We start from the raw sequence: 22582 nt of genomic DNA on the forward strand, positions 1-22582 counted from the left end.
GACATACTTCTATGGCAGTTATTAATCATGTCTAGAAATATCCATATAATTTTTTCTGCTGATTAATATCTGCTCCTAGACACAGATCGCTTTGGAAGCAAATTTGGAAAATTTTTCTATTTTCAAATAGAAAATATTTGAATTGTTGTTACTTTGACTCAGGGAAAAAAAATGAGCTTAGGTATGGACAAAGTTGGCAAGCATGACACAGGTTTAAGAATGCTTCTTAAAAATATATATATTGAAACATTCTTTTTAAAAATGAACATAAATTAACACCAATAAACTGAGTGACAAATTATCTCTGTCAGTGCACAATAAAATCTTCCATTCTAAACTCAGCTTTGACATAAAAAATATATATTATCTTTCCCTTCAAGCTAATGTTCTTGACATTTTAAATATCATTCTAAGGTAATGTTCTAAATTACCTGTTTTCCCCTGAAGTCTCCATGATTTTGTAAAGGGTTGCTGTAATTCTTGAAATGGAGGCTTTAATAATTCTTATAATCATTATAATCACAGCACTTTCTTCTGAGGGAATCTATTGTTTTACAAACCGAAGGCAGTTTTTACCTGTATGTTTAGGTAACATCCCTATAAAAATCAGTGGGATTTTCCTGAGGCAAGATCCAGAAGGGTGGACCTGCAGAGCAGCTTATGTATTTGTTCACTCTGCTCTTTTATCAAGTATTATTGCAGATCACATGAAACCTCATGAATTGTCTTTTGATTTGGTTCAATATAGATAAAGCACAAAGATTTGTTCTGTAGAAATAATTTCTGCTTTGTAGAAATTCAAAAGTTCTTGAAGATTTTCCTCGTGTGTCAGGTGAAAATTTGAATTGCAACTGTATTATGATTTTGAAAATAATTTTAATGAATGTATGAGGTGAAGTCAATACAAATTGTATGTTCAAAGCAAACTGTCCTTATTGCAGCTGCAACCAGGTTTACTAATGCAGCTGAGGGGTAAAAGATAAACTGTCAAACAGAACTTATTAAAATAGAGAATAAAAATCAGCAGGCCTGTCTTGACCCAAAATCCTAATCTATCTCACAGAAGTCACAGCATAATGAAGACACAGGCTTCACTAATTGAGAGATTTCAGAAAGTCATTTATGTCCAAAAAAGAGGGAGAGTTATTATAAGCACTGCTGAACAGGAGTGGATTCTTTTTCTGCATGACTTTTGGAAGATCTCAAATAAAACATTAAACAATGAATGGTTGTCATATTTAACTGAGAGAGAACATACAAGGAGCCCAGTAAAGGCAGGGAAGACAAAGGCTGAAATGAGGACACCATTTTTTTGAGGTAACAAGATACAGTGTAACACCCTGGCTTGTAGAGGAGTATCAGGCTTTGAGGGAGGAAATAAAAAGGGAAACTGTTCTCGCTACTGTGGACAATAAATATGCAACAGTGCTTTCAGAGGGCACAGAAACTGGCTCCATGTTAGTTAAGAATGAAGCTGTTTCTGTAAAACAAATAATAAGATCTCTCTCAAACTCTACAAGCTAGAGAAAATACAATGGGTACTTTAGAATCCTAATTTCAAGTTCACCTGTTCCCAAGATCATCTCTCTCACACAGTGTTGCTACACATAAACAGTCCAGCCATAAATCAATTAATACAAAGTTGATTTTTGGAAGAATTTTATTTCTATGATAGGAAAATACAAAGCTGCTCAGAGGAATCAAGTATTAAAATCCTGAGAACCATATCAAACAATTCAGTGCTTATTTTTATTGTGTACTATTAGTGTAAAGCAGCAGATATTCACAGTTCACTAGAAGATGAAAACTAAGAAATTTGAAACCCATGCTGCTTTCTTCTTTATTGAGTAATTCTTTTTCAAAATACTTCAGATTGTAGTGTTCTCATACTACAAATGTAGTGGGAACATCCCCATTAATGGATGCAAGATTTATTTGGTATAATCCTGATAGCAAAAATGAAAGATAACTTATACCATATAACCTAATAAAGGTAGCCCTTCTGTTTCACAAACCACTGTGAACAGGAAGCATAATCACCTAAGAGGGTAGTGTGGTTACTCTTAAGTACACAGTTAAGTGCTCCACTGGCAAAAACAATATCAGTAGACTACAAACTATTCTACATTTCTACATGCTACTACTGAGATCATAAATACAAGTCTCCCATCAGTTCTCCACTCCAACATCTTGTCTCGAAGTACATTTGCATTGTTGAGGCATATTTTAATATTGCATAGTTCTACACAGATAAGGTACTACTGCTTGCATTGCTGCTGCAAATGGCTACATTACTCTTCAAGGGGTACTGTTACCACAGTAAATCACATAAAAGTAGGTAGACTTCACATAGATCATTAAATGTCTTGAATTTAACAGTACTCTCGAGTAGCATTTCATTTTTAATTACTACCTATAACTCGTGACCTTGCAAAGCCTTTTACATCATTATCAAGCTTACAGTTGAGCTGTAACTGTTAACTGTAGCATGTCATGAAAACACTGGAACATAGTTCTACACAGCACTTCTGCATCAGTCTCTGGACATGATTTCCAAGAAGAACAGGTTGCAACGATCCTATCAATATAGAAAACAATGAGGTTACCACACTTAATTGTCATGGTCTAGGATGAAGTCACACAAAGGAACACAAATTCTGAAGTAAAAATTGTCACATGAACATACTGTCTCAACATTAATAAAAGACTCAGATCACTAGTGCCTTCAGTAAGCAATAATGATGACAGATCTTGAAACCAGGTACTTTGATTTAAATACCCGTTACTACATATGCAGTGACACTACTTTTCTGCTTATATTTGAAAATGCTGTAAATTATAATTCTTCTTCTGCAACTAGTTTAAGGTTTTAAGTACTTTTTTTTCTATTTACCTAATGAAAGATAAATCTTTATCTAGTTCCAATTATTTTAAGAGAGCCATAGATCAAAGTATAAATGGTTTGTATACTCAAACTGATTCAAATGTGCACGCAATCTATATTTAGCTTTAGGAAGAAGTCATTTGAATTACACCTAAGTCATAAACCAGTAACTTATCTCTACACATTCTAGTTGAAGTATTTTTAGATGTCATAAAAAAGCAATAATTTTTGTCCGTAAGACCAATAAGCCAAAGTTGAATCTTTTCAAATCTTACGACTTCAGAAGTGAAACCAAATGTTTTAGCCTCTTATTGTTACTCAAAAAAGGTCTGGTTTCAGTTGTGTGTGTCACTCCATGAACGATGGGCAGTGTGCTCATCTGTACTTTTATCTGCTCTAGCTCAGTTAAAAAACTTTTCAAAAAACACCTCTGCATGTTACAAATGATCTCTAAAATGACAGCCTATTTTAAAGTAAGTTAACTTTTTTTATTACTGCCTTCTTTCACCTTCCCCATCCTTTACTTTCTGCTCATTGTCAGTATCTTGGTGCTCACTTCACCTCAACCATTCATCCTGCCTCACACATATGCTTTCCCAGAACATCAGTGTCTCTATTTCATGTACCTCACTTCTCAACCTCTCCTGACACGTTCAGCCACATTTCTTCTGTCTTTTCCTTTTCTCATTCTAATTGTTAGCCACCTCTCCCTCTGTGGTAAAGGCAGAGCCATACCTAAAATGAAATTATAACCTTACCTGTCATCTCTGATTGAATAAAAAAAGCCATAGCCATGTTGTACCATAGGGAGTGCAGACCCACTAAACCTAGTGTAGCCAGTCAGACTAGTTGAAAGGACAAAATTCCCACCTCCTCCACTGTAAAACAACACAAAACAAAAGCAGCACTTTTAAAAGTAATTTAAAACAAAGTGAGTTTAATAAAATAGTTATTTTATCCTAGAGATTAAGAAATCAGCACATATAAGGTCCATGCGACAAAGGCCTTGGTATCAAGGGATACAACTCCCCACAGGACAAGAATATCAATTACCTAGCTGTGAAGGCCTTATCCCCATACAGTTCTGGCACTGGCAGTCCTTGCTCCTGTGCTATGAGCAGGAGACCCAGAAGATGACGATCAAAGCCTGTCAAATAAATGCAAATACAAAATCATTAACAGCAGCGTTTCCCATTTTTCCGCTTCTTCTGGTCTGCATAGCTAGGAGCTCAAGTAACAGCTGAAGGACAGATAAACAACACAGTCTGCTAACAAAGTAGTATTGTAGCATCCAAAAACATTTCCCACATGTTTGATCTAAGAGGCCGTCATCACTTTCAGCTTGCAGCACTGAGCACAAAAGCAAATTATCTAAGTAACAGAAACCCAGCACAGTTCCTGTGGAAAACAAAACACAAGAAAACTCCCACTTGAGCCAAGGAGTGAAAGTGGCCCACTAGCAATTATGTGAACAAGGCAAAAAGGCTTTCAGGGCCAGAACTGCCTAGATAACACACCATGTAGAATGGAGAGAGTACGAAGTTCATCAGGTGATAATTTCCCAGAGACTCATTCATAAAATAATGTACTGCACTATCACAGACGGGTTAGAACCTCACCCAAATCTCTCCTCTGCCTTAGAAGAGCACATTTTTCATTTTCCAGACAGGCATATATTTGACTGGAAGGTATTCCAAAATAATGTTTAGCTAGGCAGAAAAACTTTCAAAGTGAACATATCTTTGGGGTACAAGGAAAGGTCTGAGGACTAGATTTTAGTTCTTCTCAAAATTAAAGTGTAAAATGTTAAGGGATAGTTCTTACTCAGGTGGAAAATAAGACAGAGAAAATGTATTAGCATACAACAATATTCCCTTTTCACCACAAGAAAAAAAAAAACAAAAAAAAGTTTTGATGCCAGAGTACCTCTTCCATTCTCACATTCTTTCCTCATTTTATTGTGCTTTGCAAATGCCTTATGCATCAGCTGTAGTCGTTGATAAGTCTGTGTAAAGTAGGGGGAGAGAGAACAAAACTTAAGAAAAAAGAAAAAAAATGTAAATGAGTAACACATTAGGAATCACAGATCAGCAAGTTTTCCCTTTCACAGTTTCTAACAATTTTAGATAGAAGAAAATGGAAGAACTTTAAAGGTACATTAGAAGCTCTCTCAAACTCCTTCTCCTAAATCCAAATTCCTTTTTCAGAAGAATGTGCTCATTTGCTTCCTGTATCTCTGTTCTGTTACTCAGATCACCTGTGCACTGAACAATACTCTAAACCTCATGCTCCTTTCCCAAAAATCTGAAACAATGAAAAGTAACCACTGTGAACTAAAGTAATCAAACCCCAAAATTTTCTATAATGCCCTTTAGTCAGAAGGACACTAGCTTTTACCAGGTGTGGTTGCACTTACATGATCATCATGCCTTGAATCAGACAAAGCAGTTGGACTACATGATCATTGTAGGCCCCTTCCAATAGAAATATTGTATTCTATTACTTTTCATGACAAAAAAAGGAAAGAAAAAAATGAAAAACACAAAAGCGGAAAACAAAACAAGACTCTAACTAATATATACAGATGCCAACTGCATTCCCAAATTTTCTCTGCTAATTGTCAGTTCTGCCCAACGTTATTTTTATTCAGTTTTATATTGAAACTTATGTGTTAGAATCAGAGAGAATATAAATAGTATGTTTTTTATAAAGGAGAAACAGTTCTGGACACTCAAGATCTTGACTTCCAAGATCTTAGATCTTGCTAGTTCTTTAACTACTTAAGAAGCACTCTCTGTCCTTTTATTCATTACACGAGAGGTTGCAAAACAGAATGTGAAATAAGAGCAGCAGCCACTCAATTTGAATAAAAATCAAGCTACTAAGCTCACAAGGAGCAAAAGAAAATTTGAGATAAAAGTGTTTTTTCCAAAGTATATAACTTTAAGGTACTAAAATGTACCTAAAGGCAGACTTTTAAGCATGTTAATTTCAATACTACTGAACACAGTTTTTAAGCCCCAGGAGCTCAGCATTAAAAAAAACAACAGGGCAATATCTGGAGATGTTATTTAATATTGCAAAGAGAAAAAGGCTACCATTAGTGTTGGAAGCCTGATAAATGGTTAGAAGGTAAATGAAGAGCAGGGAAATAACAGGAAAGCAGATTTGGAAAGAAAACTGAGTTTTAAAGCTGCAGCACATGCCAAAAGAAGTCAGTGAAGACCAGGAAAAAGTTCTCTTGAAGGCTAGAATTATCAATCACACATACTTTCTGACAGCCATATTCCTGTATGTTTTTCAGATGCATTAATAATATACACCCTTTGAATTTTCTAAAGACACATAGACCTTTGTTTCAAAAATCTTCTCCTTGCTTAATTTCTCAGGCTCTGAGAAATGTGCAGGGAGGAGAACAAAAAGAGCTTTAGTACAGCTCTCACTGGGAAAGAAATGCATGACATGCTTTGCCAGCCAAGTACCAGAGGGCAGTTGCTGGGAAAAGAAAAGGTCTCTGGTTCAGCTATTCAGAGACACTCTGGAATACATTCCTGTTGCCACTAGGACACAAACAGATTTCAGTTTTGCTCTCTGATGCAAATATTAGATAAACATTTCCTGATTTCACTTGGAAATTAAAAAAACATAACCACAGCAGAATACTTCAGATCCAACCCAGTAACTTTTTGAGGTATGAAAAAATATCAGTGTGAATGTAACTCAAGACAGTTACATTCTTGAAACCAAAAGTCAAATAGGATAGAAAAACAAACAAGCCCATACATGACAGCACACCTCAGCCACAATGACCAGAACTAGAGTTTAAGCAACTCAACATTTGAAATCTGTCTCACTGGAAAGATGCCAACTCCCATCAATGACACAACACAAGAGCACGTTTTAAGCAGTTCAAATGACAGGCCTTCTAAATACATGATGATTAAAGCAGGATTTCAGTATTTACACTGTCAGAAGGATCCAGCATGGACTTGCACCATTCCACTGCTTCCATAGTACACGGTCTTATGGTCTCTGTGCGGCCATGATAGAAACGCCTGGTCATGGCAGTTTCATAACAGCAGCCCGGACTAAGAACAAAAATTAGGGAAGAGTAACTCATTACCTTAACAAAACTATTCGCTCAAAAAGTCCTGCCAAAGATCTTACACATTTAGCTCAGTTACGAGCACCAGAAACCCACTAATTTTCTTTAAGTTATGCGTCCAAAAAAGAGCCACAAAGGAACTCTATGCACTCTCATGAGACAGATGACTGAAAAAAGTGCCAGTACTATAATCATACCTTGAAAAGACTGTGTTTTCATGGCTATTTTCTGCAGACTACAGATCTACCAGGCTCTAGCAAAAACAGGCTGAAATTACCCAAACTTCAGTTTCACCGTATATTTCCACTGAAGAAACCACCTACACCACCCAAACCCTCAAAAATTAAGTGACACATTTAAAATAAGCCATGTGTCTCAATGTATTTAGAGGGAAAAGGCTCAAAACCTTGTCTGCTGCATACTGACACCCATCCAGTTTTTACCTGGAGCATGTCCAGCTCTGTGACAGTCTACCATTTAAAATACAACTTCCGTGAAACATACTTGTATGTTCACAACAGACCAAACAGGCTGTTTCAGTCAGACAATTTATCCTAATGTTCAGTAAACAGAGATCTACCAGCCTTTGTTACAATGTGATCACATCACCAGTGACTAAGCATCACACTCCTATGATGAAACTTTCCTTCTGAAGCACGCAATACTCGCCAGGTCAGTAATGACTTATTCAAGCCATAATAGGTGCTAGTTAGTAAATAGAAATTTGGGAACACCAATACCAGGAAGAATGATGCCTCTGATCAATAATACAAAATAAAATGCCACATCCAAAAATGTAAAGGCAGGTATTTGGAGGTTCTCTATCTCTATGATTCTGCTCAAACCTTAACAACCAATGCTGCTAAAGACAGTGAGACACTGAGGTTTGTGAGGCCTTTTACAGGCTTGGAAGACTAAACATTTTACTGATGGCTGTCACTTGCTACAGATAAAGCTTTCTTCTCTATTTGACCAACTATTCGACAGTAGAGAGTCCTGACCCATTAAGCATTTGGTGTTTACCCAAATATTTCCCCTGTACAGCTAAAATTCACCTTTTTGTGGACTGTGTTCTGCCATCCATTCCACAATATGTACACACGTTATCCCTATGGTCACAAGGGCAAAATTCTGAAGCAAGTATGGTCTTATGCAACTGTTACTTCAAAAAACCCTTAGTTCTTCATTTTTACATCACCATAGCAAATTACACACTAACACAGCAAAGCCACTGCACCTCTTTACTCAAGAAACTAGTTTTTTTATTCCTAATCTGATGTTTTCTTACCGTCCGTGGCATTTGTAATAAGCAAGCTGAAGGGCAAGCTGCACAAATGTATCAGGATGAAGTTTCTTCTTCCTAAGCAATGCTTTGCCGAAGGATGTGAAGGCATAAGACACCAGCTGCAAGTCAGATACCTGTCATACCAAAGGAAAAAAAACCACAGAAGTCAAGAAATATCACAACTTGATCCACTTCAAAAGACAGTCACATAAACCAACAATGCAACAAATTTAACCACCTGTTAAGTTCCTCGATTCATCAATTCATCAATAACATATTTATTCGTCTTCTCCAGCACGGAGAAAGACCAACTAAAAACATGTAAATAGAATGAAAAAAACCAACTAATAGAAGCATCAAGAAATTCCACCTGCTTGTAGTACAGTTCTTTAGTACGTCCAATTTCATTTATAATTTTTGGATCCACTGTGAATACAAGTTCCTCTGGCCATGGAATATCCCTCACATTATCTGATCCCTGGGAAGATGAAGACAGAAAGAAAAAAGGGAAAACAGAATATATTATCCATAAGAAAATACATGTTAACTATAAACTTGAAAGTTTATAAAGGATAGATACCTTCCATTTTCCCTCATTTTCAATAATCTTCTTTTCGGCATAAGCTAACATGGTAATTAAAGCCATGGCATCAAAAGGAGAATGCTAAAATCAGAGAAGACAAGATATCACATTATTTGCATGACTGCAAGATGATCAAATTGTGTTTTTACCTACCCCACTCTTTTACCTGCAGATCAACAGCTTTACTGCACAGGGTTGGACTTGTTTTCCTAGTTCTACAATAAACAGAAAACTGCTTTAAATCCACCCACTGTTTTGACTGCTCTGCAGCTGGACAGGGAGGCACAATGTACTGCTGCTGTGGAAAGGCAGATTTCAGGCAAGATGTAAGCCCTTCTGGTCATGCAATAATGAGTCCGAAAAACCAGGAGTTTAAAAAACACAGCTGTTCAAATAGATGCATCATACGAAGAGTAGCCTTCTTGTGCACTGTGTTTTTTTTTATTTTGGAACTCCGTCATTAAATACTCTAAGAAATTATTTCAGATCTCATGTTCGTAATTCAAGTATGGTATAATATCAAACACTGAGAAAGCAGACTGCTTATGGAAAGTCGTCAGACAAGGTGCCTGCTAAACAAGGCTATACTAGAGAGAACACATTAAGCATTTAAAATAATACTCTGAAAGGGGAAATTCAGTAAACAAATACTCAAAGGGTTTATAAGATGGAAAAAATTTCAACTTACATCACAGAACGCGCTGCAGGTTCCATTGGAAAAGAATATGCTATTGTAGGATTTATCTCCCCAGCGTACAGTTGGATCACCTGTTAGTCCCAGCCTTGTAAGCTAAAGCAAAGGTTACATGCTGTGAGGTTTAAAAAACACTGAGTACACTGCCAACCTCTGTCAGCTAAACTTAGTCTACATTAAGAGGTTGAGATCTCCCTGTAGACAAGACATTTTCATCCAGTTCAAGTGAAATATGATTATAAGCTCAAGTTTTAATTAGAAGTGTGATAAAAAGTTGATGACTATGTTTCTGAAAACCCTGGAGGACAGGTGGTTAAAAGGTTATGAAGGTAGATTTCAGCCATTCCCCCTTCTAATGTCCTAAGAATTCAAACTATTAAGTTTTCCTATGGATCAAAAAGAAGTATTATTTGCATATTTATCTGCTTCATTTTCTGTTATGAAAGAGCAAAAATCTACTGTATATAGGAAGAAGAAATTTTGATGAGAAGATGACCAGTTATAAATTATCAAAAATCCTTATCTACCTCAGTATAGTCCTCAGGAGTTGCATGGGGACTAGAATCATCAAGGCAGACCACAAACAAACTTCTCTGAATTTTTTCCAGAAGAGTTAAGTTCTTTGGATCAAGATCAATCAAATACTCCCGTAACTAGAAAGCATAAAAAGACAAAGCTAAGTCAAATAATGTATTTCCAGTGATCACAAGGCTTTTTCCTGATACCTCAGGAACCAACTATTGAAGTATTCCTACCTCTGCCCATTTTGTCCTTTCATTGCTTGTTAGGGCTGCCAGTCCTGGTCCATCTGGCTCACTATGGCATCTTTTCTGAATATATGTAAGTTGCCTGTAAGAAGATTTCAAAACCTGAAGTTAACAAAGAACAGACTGAGAGAAAACAAAAGTCACCTTTTTTTCCTTTCTTTTTTTTTTTGCAAAGCTGGAGTTTTGGTTCCACCTTCACAAGCCAATGTGAATTTTCAGGAAGCATGAATCATTTCCCTCACACTCTAAGGACAACTGAAGAACTGCTCTGTTTTTAGACACTAATGGTTAATTCAAACTGCAGCTACGAGCCCGGTGCAAACTTATATATAAACAATCATGATCCCAAAGCATTATTATGCACTTCATTTAAAACTAGACTTAAGACTTCAACAGCGTAGATCAGACTTCGTGGAGTGCAGACATCTGAAATACTGCAGGCTTTGCAGATTTATAGCAATGAATCAGATACAGGACAAACATTCCACTCAAGATAAACCCTGAAATTTAAAGCAGAACACTAGCTTTAGTATATCCTAAAGGTGGAGTCTGAATTACATGAGAGTAATTCTCCTCCTACCTTTTCCTTGCATTTTCCTTTAGAAGAACTATTAGCAGAGAGGTAATTTTAAGTTTGCAAATTCAGTTTTTCACATGCTGTTCTAGTGTTAAAGAAACTCCGAAAAATTACAGGCACTCAATCCTGGCTTGTGCTTTGTTCTGGCACTCTTGCCCATTAAACTTCACTACTGATCATTAGTTACATAGTTATCAAAAATATAAGGCACCCATTATGTGGTTATAAAAGAAAACCCAAAAAAAACCCCCACCAAACCAAACCCAACCCAACCTGGTCTTCCAATATACAGTAGCTAATGCTACTGAGGGTTTTGTCTGTATTCCAGGTGTTCATTTATTTGTTACCTGCTTAACAGGTACAGCTACAAAAACCAGAAATATGTACATTAAAATATTACATATTAAAGTACCAGACTTTTTTAAAAAGTGATTTTTAGTTTAACTAATTTTTGTCTTGCCTGAGGAATTTGGTTGTACACTTTTTGCCAGTTTTAATTACAAGCCTTCTGTTGTGCTCTATAAGCAGCACTTTGACAAATGTAGTAAGTTATTCCTAGATAAGATTAACAACCCTTTCTTAGTTAGTACATGCATATAGATCCCAAATTGATCACAAGAGACTTATGCTGAAACTACTTCTGCATGTGACATCAGAGGTAGACCAACAGGGAAACTTTGTGGCCACAACTGCACTGACAATTCAAAAGCTAGCACCTGAACATGCTACCGGGACACAGGAGATACAGCACAGAAAAGCTTTAAACGTTGCCTGTTACACTACTGTTGAAATTTAGTATTTGAAGAACCAAATTCTTTCTCTCTGTTCCTTTGCAGCAGCTCAGGAACACGAAGAGCCACAAACATGGCTGGTTGTCACAGGCCTGGGGCAAAGAAAAGAACTGTAACTGAAATGCTGCTGTACTGCCCTGTAGCTGCGGGAAGCCAATCAGTGCATGCTACAGGTTTGGACTCTGCTGCACTCACCAACAGAAATTCCAGCCTCTCTACTCTTGAGAAAATTGACCACAAGTGTATTAGATTTAAATCAACATGACAGTGGTGTTTCATCTTTGATAATGATTAAGTAGCAATGAGACAATTATCTATGCGGATCATTCCTGAAAGGAATGATGATACTTATAATCCTAATATTTCCATGTAAAGAAGCTTCATATATAATGGATATTTTCTACTAAAGTATCTTATTTCAGCCTTTTGTATGATGCTGTATGGGTATAGTACAGCAGTACATAATAATTATGTTCTACAGAAAGAAGCTGCCATTCAATAAACAAGAATTTAGTCAAATCTGAACCTTCAGCTAGAGGAGAAGCTGCAGCCTCTCTCAAACCTAATTCTCTGGACATAGAAAAAAGAAAGCCTCCTTGGTACGTAGCTTAAATAGGACAGCTCATTTAAGACAAGTATTTTGAAAACCTGAATATCTCTGGAGGAGTCACCATACTGCCTTCATGTATAGCATCAAATGCAAACACTCGACCTCGACACAGAACTATTAAGTGAGATGGGCATTCACCTTCAGCCTCTGAAATGAAAAATAAGAATAAATAAAAATCCAACCTTGGGGATAAAGTGAGTGACAGATACAGGAAAAACTCAGCAAGTCCTACAAACCCTTTTTTGTTCAAAATGTGGCAGACTTCATACAGTTAAAAACAGGAAAGATTAAAAAAAGAGTAACTTTTTAAGTCCAACTGCATGATCTTACTGCAAATTTGATGACATTTTAAAAACCAACAGAAGTCATACATAACTTTCATTGTTATAAACTACTTCAAGTCATTGCCATTACCTACTAGTAAGTGTCATTTATTTGGCTATCTTGCAGGAACCTCCTCTGCTGAAATGAGTGTTCCCTGCTGAAAAGTTGATCTAGCAATATTTCTCGCTTGAATGAGTGGTGTTTGTTGAACAAGTCTGCTGCTAGTTTTGGTTATGCATCTCGTGATGCACTGCCATGTCAATCACACCTGACCAGCACAGGCATATCTGTAAGAGGGGAGCACTGACACACCAGTGTGGCCACTATACATAAACACAGATGGTACTGGCCCGCTCCAGGCCAGGTATATTTATCCAGCATTGCCCTACCAAACCCATCTACCCAGAAATTAGACTAAAGCTGGAGAAGACACGACCTAGGTGCTATGGAACTGAATGAGCATCCTAACCTTATCTATATGGCTGTTATATCTACCTTTATGGTCCTACTTTCTAAATCAAACAACACAATTTAACATTTACCTGCTTAAAGACATTCTATCTAGAGTGAGGAATCTGTCATTCCATTTAGACCTCATCTTCATAGATCATGAAATTAATTTGTAACAGCAAAAATCAGAAGAGATGACATCCAATTCAATTACTTTAGGTAGCATTCTCCTAACCTTAGCTGTCTACAGGAAAGGGCAGAATTAAGTTTGGAAGTTACCATACCTAGAATTACGTGTCTGATACGTCACTACAGTGTCATACAGTGGTCGAAATCTACCCAATACACTCAATAACATTTAATGAGCTCCTCACCTGTTCACATGGAGATGTCTGCTACAGGCTGAACCAAACAGCTCCCTCGGCTTTTAGTACAGTTTTTAACTCCAAGTTGACATTACCTGACAAATTTTAGGTGCTCTACTCTGCAATCTAAATACTACTTCAAGTGTTTAGACCATGTCAGTTCCCCCTATGGCCAATGGAGAAAAACAGACTCCTTTCCAGATGGCAATTCCTTCTACCTTAGACAGTACCTATCTTACATACTTGTGTATTTTAATGGCCCAAATCCTTCACTGGAGGTATCCGTATTTCTCCATGAACCACAGAGAAACAAGACAACTAACTGGACCAAATATTTCACCTGGAGGCAGACAATCTACATGGAAATGGATATCACTTGCTGTGTATGACATGAAAAATTACATAAGCAAGATTGTTGTTTAATGATGTTCTTGCAATATTTTAAGGTAGAATAGGGAGAGGAATTACATAAACTGCCTCTCCACCTTTGTTTATTAAGTGTGATCATAACAGAACACTGACTTCCCACCATTTGAATGTTTCTTCTAAGTTTTAGTACTTGAATTGACTCTTCAACTGTAATGCTAAAAAAAAAAAGCCAAAAAAACCCCCTTGAAAACTGACTTCAACTTTGCATTTTCCCATCATCTCATGTGGTATGGAGATTTACTTGGATATTTTCTATGGAGCAAGGCAATACTTTCTTCTTGAATTCCTGAGTCCACGACATCTAGAGCGACACTGCTGAACAACCCTGGATGCATCAGAATGTGTGTGGAAGGGCTGTTATGATTTCAGTTTGCTGATTACTAATGCTACAGTACTTGGAAATGGAGGATGAATAAGAACATTACACTCTAGCTCTTGATCCTGAACCCTAGAAAACTGTCGGAAGTTTAAGACACTGCCTTTATGGAGCTCTATGAAGTACTTTCAAGGCTGACAGTAGAAGCAGCTGACCAAGCCAAGAAAGAGCACAATGATAAAAAATAAGCAAGAATTATCCCAACAGAATATATGGGAATACACTTGAGAAATACCTTCTCAAATGTGCAAAAACATGCAATTATTAATGATGTTGAAATTCTGTCCATATAATACATGGAATCCATACACAGTTATAACACACAGAATTTGTCTTTTTTCAATTCTTAATGCTGGCACACTTATTATAGGCATCAGACTGGTACCATACATTTTGAAGTAGAGTTTTTTTTTACTCTTATTTAGTAAGGACTAAATACTGGACCAAAAAGGGCACTTGTAGGTGAGATGTCTTCTTTGCTTTCTTATATAAGCACTCAACAACTAGTATCTGACCTAGTGCTTGAGGAAGCAAGTATTTTATGGTTAAAGTGAGCACTCCATTGGCCCATTAATAAAAATCATTTGCTTGTATTAACCCCCAATTTTCATTTGTTTACCAGTTTTAAAATAAGTGCCGATCGAGTCTCTGGTAACTCCAGGAATTTTGCAAGTGCAGAAGAGCATTCGAAATTGGTTCATGTCCAGAACAGTATTCCCAGATCTCTCTATGGTCACCTTCTCTCTGTAGTAACAAATACACCAAAATTAAATATGAGAAATTATAATGATGGAACTAAATGAAAGTTAGACAAACCTGTCTTTTACTGCAAAGAATGCATATCAATGAACATAAACATATATTTGAACTAAAGCATACATAGATCATTCATATTTAGGATTAATTATTTTTTCGTGAAGTCTTACGCTCGTAACAGATCCCAGTATTTCAGGGTGTGCCATATATTTACACATGCTCTTTCTATCTGAGTGCCCTCTTTTGGTGGCCAGCAGTGTTCAATATAGGGACCAGGGCCTCCCATATTACAGTGTATTTGTGTTGAGATGCGAAGATCAAGATAAGCCACATTCAGCCACCAGTCCTCCAGCTGAAATGAAAAATGTTTAGCATCAGAACTAATTAATTTTTAGTCATTAATTCTTTAATAATCACCTAAGTGTTCAATTGCCTGCACTTTTTCCTTTTTTTTTTAGTACTTTGAATAGTAGTTCCTACATAACACAAGGCAGGACAGTGGTTCAAAACTAACTGCTGAAGGTAACAACACATTTAGCTCTTCTATTTTCAAGCTTGAAATAAAATTCAATACTGTTTAAGAATATTAAACTGCAAATTATCATGAACATTTCTTCCCTGATATTCATCATCTTAAAGTCTTGCAGATGTCAGCTGTGGCTGCTGCAAATATCAGAGATTACTCCACGGAGAATGGAAGGAAAGTACACTTGTGTTAAGAGGGGATCTGAGACAGAGTTTATAATGTATAGTTTTCGTCATCATCTCAAAATCCCTACTCTGATGTGTCATGTTAAGATTTACAAAGTTCTCATGAATTCCACTTGGTAGTGACCTTCCTCATATTCCTTTCTCTGTTGAAACACAACTTTAAAATGCTACCACATAGCCTCCTTCTGGGGAGTGAAAGAGAAAGACCAAACCCTAGATTCCAGGTTTTTGTTTTGTTGGGCTTCTCTTTTGTTTTTTGTTTGCCTTTTTTTTTTTTTTTTGCTAAGGAGGAGACAGCAGGGACAGATGTCATAGAAGGAGAGATTGATAGACAAAGCATTCAAAAGCTGGTAAGTAACTATAATTTCAGCTGGTGAGCTCTTAGCTACTCAGTTTTGAAAAAAACCAAGTCACACGTGAAAATAAATGCTTTCATATCCACAGGCCAAGTGGTAGATACAAGGAAGATCCTAAGATTTAAAAAAGTGAAATGACTCTTTGAATTATATTCTGAATAACCAACTTTCCATAAGTTGAATTAAGATTTCTTATATATCTAAACACATACCCAATTCCTTCTCATTTTAGCTCTTTCCAGTAATTTCTGATGCAACTCTTTCCCAATGCCATTTTCAAATTTTTTAACTATATCCTCAGTTCTTTGATATTCCTCTTGATTTAGAAATGGTTTCACTGCAAAAAGAAAACAGTTTTATTTTAAAGACAACTGTATCCTGAGATTTACTCCAAGATTCAGATATCCACAGGCAAGGGAGTGGATGAAAATTTATTTTTCTAAAACAAGTACTTGAAGAGAGAACACCTTTTAAAAATATTTAAATAAATCAATGTGTTCTAATAAAACATAAATATATACTTTTAAATAAATACAGAAGCTAGCACATGAAAGCAATTGCTGAAAACCTGAAATACCTAACAGATAACTAAATCAAATATATTTATAAGCTGGAAATACTACAGAATTCTGCAACCTCATCATCTGTGACAGAACTCACCAACTAATTAAATTTGTAGGAATTTTGTAAATTAACACATTATGCCACATATGTCTGCCACCCTACTGCACCAACTATAAGCTGCTTGCCTTTATTTTCAAGTCCATGGTCTACAAGCAACTTGCCCTTGCAACTTAATTCTCATTCACTGTCCCTGGGTTATGCCCACCTTTGAATGATATCAAATGCAGATACTGCTAGCCAGTTTTTTTATTTTTAAATCCTTTTGGATTTCTCTCAGATCGTGTGCCACAAAGGCCAAAGTTCTCCATAAACATCTGCAAAACTAGTCATTATTTTAATCTAAACCCTCCTTAAAGCCTTTTTACCATGAAATCAGTAACAGGCACTGCTGATGTCAGCTTCCATACAGGCACACCTCATTTTTTTCTTATACTCACCTGGTGTATAAAGTATCTTCTGTTCATCTAGTCAAACACTTCATCTCAGCAGGGTCAGCTACAGCAGGTTGCTCAGGGCTGTGCTGGGTTCAAATATCTCCAAGGACAGAGACTCTACAACTGCCCTAGTAGCAACCTGTTCCACTGCTTGACCACTCTTGCAATAAAAAGAGTTTTCTTATGTTTAAAAGGAATCTTCTGTATTTCAGTTTGTGCCCATCATCTCTTACTATGATGTTTGGCTCCACTTTCTTTATTCCTCCACAAGTAATCACACATATTACAAAGATCTGAACAATCCCAGCTTTCTCAGTCTCTTCTTATATGTCAGATAATCCAAGACCTTAATCACCCTCATGGCCCCTCTCTGGGCTCCTTTTAGTACACCCATATCTTGCTTGTACTGGGGAATCCAGAAACGGACATAGAACTTCAGATGCGTCCTCCCCAGCACCAAACAGAGGGAAAGGATCACTTCTCTGTACCTGCTGGCAACGCTCTTCCTAAGAGAGCCCTGAAGACTACTGGCATGCCTTGCTGCAAGGTCACATGCTGGTTCATGTTCATCTTCAGGCCTACCAGGATCCCAGGGGTTTTTCTGCAAAGCTGCTTTCCATGCACTCGGTTCCAGTTTGTGCTGGCGCATCAAGTTATTCCCCCTTGGGTGAATGACTTGGCATTTCCCTGTTTGTTGAATGTCATGAGGCTCCTGTCAGCCTGTTCCTCCAACCTGTCAAGGTCCCTTGGATGGCAGTACAACCATCATATCAGCCACTCCTTCCAGCTTTGTATCTTCTCCAAATGCAGAGTGCACTCTGTCCCATCATGCACGGGACACTAATTAACACGGGTCATTAATGAACATATTAAAAATTACTGGACCCCTGGGGTACATCATCAGAGACTGGCCTACATTGGAATATGCGCTGCTGATCACAAACCTTTGAGCCCAGCAGCTGAGACAGCCCAACTGACTGTCCACTACCTAGTTCATGTTTTATTAGTTCATCTATGAGGAATTTTTTAGAAAAGTTTTTGATGTGCCAAAAGCCTTGCTAAGATCAATATAAACAACATCCACTCTTCTTCCTTCATCCAGCGAGACAGTCACCTCATCATAAAAAGCTATCAAGTTGGTCAAGTGCAATTTCCTCTTTACAAACCAGTGATGCCCACTCCCAGACACCTTCTTGTCCTTCATATGATCAGAAATAGTATCCATGATTATTTGCCAGGGATAGAAGCATGATTAATTATTCTGTTGTGACCCAAATCTTTCTTCTTGTCCTTCCTGAAGACAGCAGTAACATCTGGTTTCTTCCATTTTTCAGGAACCTTCAGCGATCACCATGACCTTTCAAAGATTATCAGAAATGCCCTTCCAATGACAAAGGCCAGCTCCCTCAGCACTCACGGGCACATCCCAACATGACTCATGTAGTTTTTCACGTGTAATCTGTTCAGTGTTGATCCTCTTCCTCCAAGATTAAGTCCTCCTCACTCCTCTTCCAAATAATTCAATTTTTATCCTAATTATATAACACATTTCAGCATTTTGCATTACCTGTCCTGACGTGAAAGATAAGGATCCATTTTCAGGTGCATCCTGGCCTCCTTATGGTACTCCACAACAGTATAATGCAAATCCTAGTAATATTTTTCCTATTCCATAGGACAGACACGGAGAGGGCCAAATATCACCAACAAATGTAGTTTTAAATATATGCTGACAACCTTAGGCAGCAAGACAGAACATCCATTGTCAAATATTAGCATACAGTGATTGTGTTTAAATTGCATTGGGACCTCTTTAAGTTCCGCTGTAAGACTATCCTGATTGGAAAGGTACCAGCATTCCCCTTACACCTTCACCACAGATGATCAGCTATGAACACTCACGCAGTGACTTAACACATCTAGACCTAACCTAGAGGCAGCTTGAATTGCACACCACCAGTTACGAAGACAGATGAAGAAAGAAATAATAAGTGAGAGAGCCATTCACCTATACCATATAGCAGATTACAGTTTCACCCAGGAAACCTGAAGTTGAAAGCCTTCCCAGACTGAGGGAAGTCCAACACTCAGGTTTCACAGCGAGTAACCTTATTAACACATACAATTTGAAAGAGAGAGTGATTATCCTCTGTTATTCAAGTTATAAAGTCATTACAGAGTAATATGCACGTAGAAAATGAAAAAAAAAGCAAAATCACTAGGTTCTGGTCTCTATTCCTAGAATCCTTAGATTGGAACATGATGAGATGGGTCTGAGAACTGAGTTTGTTCAGCTTATGAAGAGAATGCAAAGGAAAGACCTTGCAGTACTCTTCAACTGAACTTAAAGGCATAGTGAGGATAAAGCATAGCTCCTCTCAGAGATGCAGATAAATAGTATAACAGAAAATGGAATACAGTTGGAATATGGGAAATTTCTGACAAGGAAAATGTGAAGTTTCTGGTTTGTTTTTTTGTGTCTCCTTCCTCCTCTGAATAGTGAGGGTGATCAAACACCAGAGCAGGTTACATAACAGGGGCTGTGGAATTTCCATCCTTGCAGATAAACAAAATCTGGCTAAGCAAGTCCAGAGCAACCTGCTGTAGCTGGAAAAGCTCTGAACAGGAATCTAGTCCAGATGAACTCTTCCCACCCTATGACTACAGGGCCTCTTTCCTTTGAAAAACTATTTAATGAGATGCAGAAGCAGCACTATTAGGAAGGAACAGAACTCAGTCCCTTTCTCACTAGAGTTCAGTCAAACTTCTCTTGCCACTTTCTCCAGCCCACAGATCTTGTCTTCCTTTCTGAACAGGACATCAGCTCTGTCCATGAACAAGAAGTATCCCATGAAAGACACCTTCAGTTGCATAGTTAAGGAACCTCTGGAAAGCTGGAACTTTGGGTTTTCATACTCTCATGTTGAGTCCAAGTTTATGAATCTTGACCTCTGGGGTGAACTGGAAAGCTAAATAACGTGGCTATGGCCACCTTCTCTTCTCAAGGCTTACTTTCAAAACAAGGTTAACTCATTAAAGAAGAGGTAGTTACTTGTAAAGCCTTAAATAAGGCATATTTTGAGACAGCTTTTCCAGTTGACTGGCTTTAAAAAGACAAGTGCCTGGAGTCCTCCTCCAATGAAAGACAGTTTTCCTGGAATGATTTAGAGCCTCTATCAAGTCATTTGGAGGTTTTGAATTGTTCTTCAGAAGCACCTCCGTTCCTTCACTCACCTTCAAAGACTAAAACAAATAACAAGCTTCAGCAATGAGAACCACACAGCTAGTGTCTAGAACTGTGCACTGCACACTTTGGTTTTAAGTGATTTCTACAAGGGAAGACTGTGGCAGAACAGCAAATACTGGATTAACTTTTCTCCTACTGCCAGTGAGCCTAAAGGAGAGCAACAATGATTCACGTTATAGCATGATTTATGTACAAGCAATAGTAAGTAGCAACTAACTTCAGCATGAAAATAAAAGGACATGTGATAAGTTATTTATGAAAACACAGATCATAATCAGAAAACAAGAGCAAACAAATCACTGTCAAGACTTTATCACTCCATGAGAGAGTTGTATATTAACTTGGAGAGCCAGCTCAGCTAACAAAACAGGAATTTTGCTATCGCAGGTTCACTACTATTACAGCACAACTTTACTACAACTGTACTCCAACAAAATTAAAATGTATTTTTCAGACATGAATACATACACAGTTCTTTTGCTCTAAAACCACCATTTCAACATTCTGCATTGAAAAGCAATGATGTAATGAACATTAAAGAAGTGGGCCACTTCCACTACACTCAGAATAAATGGGAACTCAGAGTCAACATCAGGATTTCTATTTTGGGAAAGGGAAGTTTTGGTGTAGTCTGCTCCTGCTAAGGAGAGAACTCCAAGTCTTACTCTGTTAGTATTCCTCCAATACATCTAAGATGGTAAAGACACAAAGCAAATGTTCCAGAAAAAACCTCAATGTCTCAGAATTCCGAAAATTATTGAAGAAACATAAGAAATTAATCTCAAGATACTGTATCAAGATAATGTATCTTTGTCAATCCCAATATATGAAGACCTGATAATAAAGAACCAACTAGTCATCTCTGCTTTGTAAACAAAGCTAGACACAAGTGCATTCACGTATTTTTCAAAAGTTTTATGTGATCGTCATTAGACTAGTCAACATTTCAAGGAAGAAATTATTCAAATTGAATTATCAAATAAATGCTCACCATTGCCTTTTCCTACTACTGTATACTTAGTAAATGTTCTTCTTTCTCACTGATGTTAAGTATGAAAAGTTTGAAACAACTGGTTTTTTACAAAGATCCTGGTCAAACACAGTCATAAACGAGCAGTTATGCAAAACAAAATTTGTTGACGGAGAAATATCTTTTATTAGACCAGCTGATACGGCTGGAAAAAACAGTCGAAAAATCCACCCTCAAACCAAAAAGCTAACCTTCCCACATGCCCAATTCCCTTGAAGAAAGGTAATTAGGAATAAAATGAAAACTTTTACTCAGGTTGCTCTGGACAATTAAGTTCTGGGTTTGAACCTGAAAAAGACCTTTGGCACTCTAAGCTTGTGCGTATCCCACACCCCAATTACACCAGCTGATACAAGCTGTCTCTACAATCACTTCGCAAACATCTTCAGATCAGCCTGGTTAAAACAGCACATGCCACGCTACCATTACCACACTAAATCATTACCTGCATCGAGGTATTTACTCAAAGATTCATCAAGAGGAGGTACTGGCAGGGATGGCAGAGAATCTTGGTACTGAAACGTCCGCTCCTCTGTGGATTCAAGCACTTGCTTTTCCATGATGCAGATCTGCGGCAAAACCAAACAGAATCAAAGTTCGATGACAAATCTCTCCCGCTCCGGCCTCCCGCCATTTAGACGATAAAAGACATATCAGGAAACACCCCTCGACAAAGCCTGGACCGAGGACTTCTTGTTGGTTTGCAGCCACGAGAGGCACACACATAACAGGGGGAAACGATGCCCAGGCGGCTATTGATGCTCAGCATGTCGCGATTAACCAGCTCGAGGACTGTCGCTTTCTTTCCCGAGGAGAAGCCAGTCAGCCCTGGGACACCCGCCCGAGACCGGAGGACAACTGGGGAAGGTGGAATCGCTCTCCCGGCCCGGCTGGCGGCCCCAGCTCGCCGCCCCCGCAGACCCTCCCCGAGGCCCCGGCCGTGCCCCCGACCCCGCGCTCCCCGGGGCGGGCCGAGCAGGGCGCGGGGCTCGCGGCACCGCTGCGCCGCTTACAGCAGCTCAGGGCCGATCCCAGGAGCTGCCCCGGAGCGGACGGGGCCGGGAGTAAGGAGAGATCCGAGCCGAGCCCACCCCTCTGCCCCGCGGCCGCACACCTCCGAGGAAAGACGCCCGCTGAGGCCACCACTCACCCCGGCCCGGCTCGCTGCCAGCCCGGCCCGCCCA

The 22582-nt window shown here is 38.2% G+C and overlaps 2 protein-coding genes across 4 annotated transcripts in view; both read right to left on the minus strand.

Moving 5' to 3' along the window:
- Positions 1–22582, minus strand: part of ITGA8 (integrin subunit alpha 8) — a 361437-nt gene that overhangs the window by 8529 nt on the left and 330326 nt on the right. The window lies entirely within an intron of this gene.
- On the minus strand, positions 1643–22572 carry CROT (carnitine O-octanoyltransferase). Of its 3 annotated transcripts, none has more exons than XM_051802563.1 (17): positions 22549–22572; positions 21844–21967; positions 16276–16400; positions 15167–15348; positions 14860–14984; positions 12335–12443; positions 10307–10400; positions 10079–10204; positions 9546–9647; positions 8855–8938; positions 8645–8752; positions 8278–8408; positions 6849–6972; positions 4811–4889; positions 3938–4031; positions 3643–3762; positions 1643–2578 (listed from the first exon to the last, which is right to left on the minus strand). In XM_051802563.1, exons 2-17 carry the CDS (start codon positions 21956–21958, stop codon positions 2458–2460), a joined length of 1839 nt encoding a protein of 612 aa, XP_051658523.1. In that variant the 5' UTR covers positions 21959–21967; positions 22549–22572; the 3' UTR covers positions 1643–2457. The 3 variants fall into 3 exon arrangements, with proteins under 3 accessions (XP_051658523.1, XP_051658525.1, XP_051658524.1); XM_051802565.1 differs by lacking the exon at positions 22549–22572 and adding an exon at positions 22513–22533; XM_051802564.1 differs by lacking the exon at positions 22549–22572 and adding an exon at positions 22412–22502.

This window comes from Manacus candei, unplaced genomic scaffold (assembly GCF_025592945.1).
Source record: "Manacus candei isolate 608988 ecotype Guabito, Panama unplaced genomic scaffold, ASM2559294v1 h1tg000056l, whole genome shotgun sequence".
In the NCBI taxonomy this organism is placed as follows: Eukaryota; Metazoa; Chordata; class Aves; order Passeriformes; family Pipridae; genus Manacus; species Manacus candei.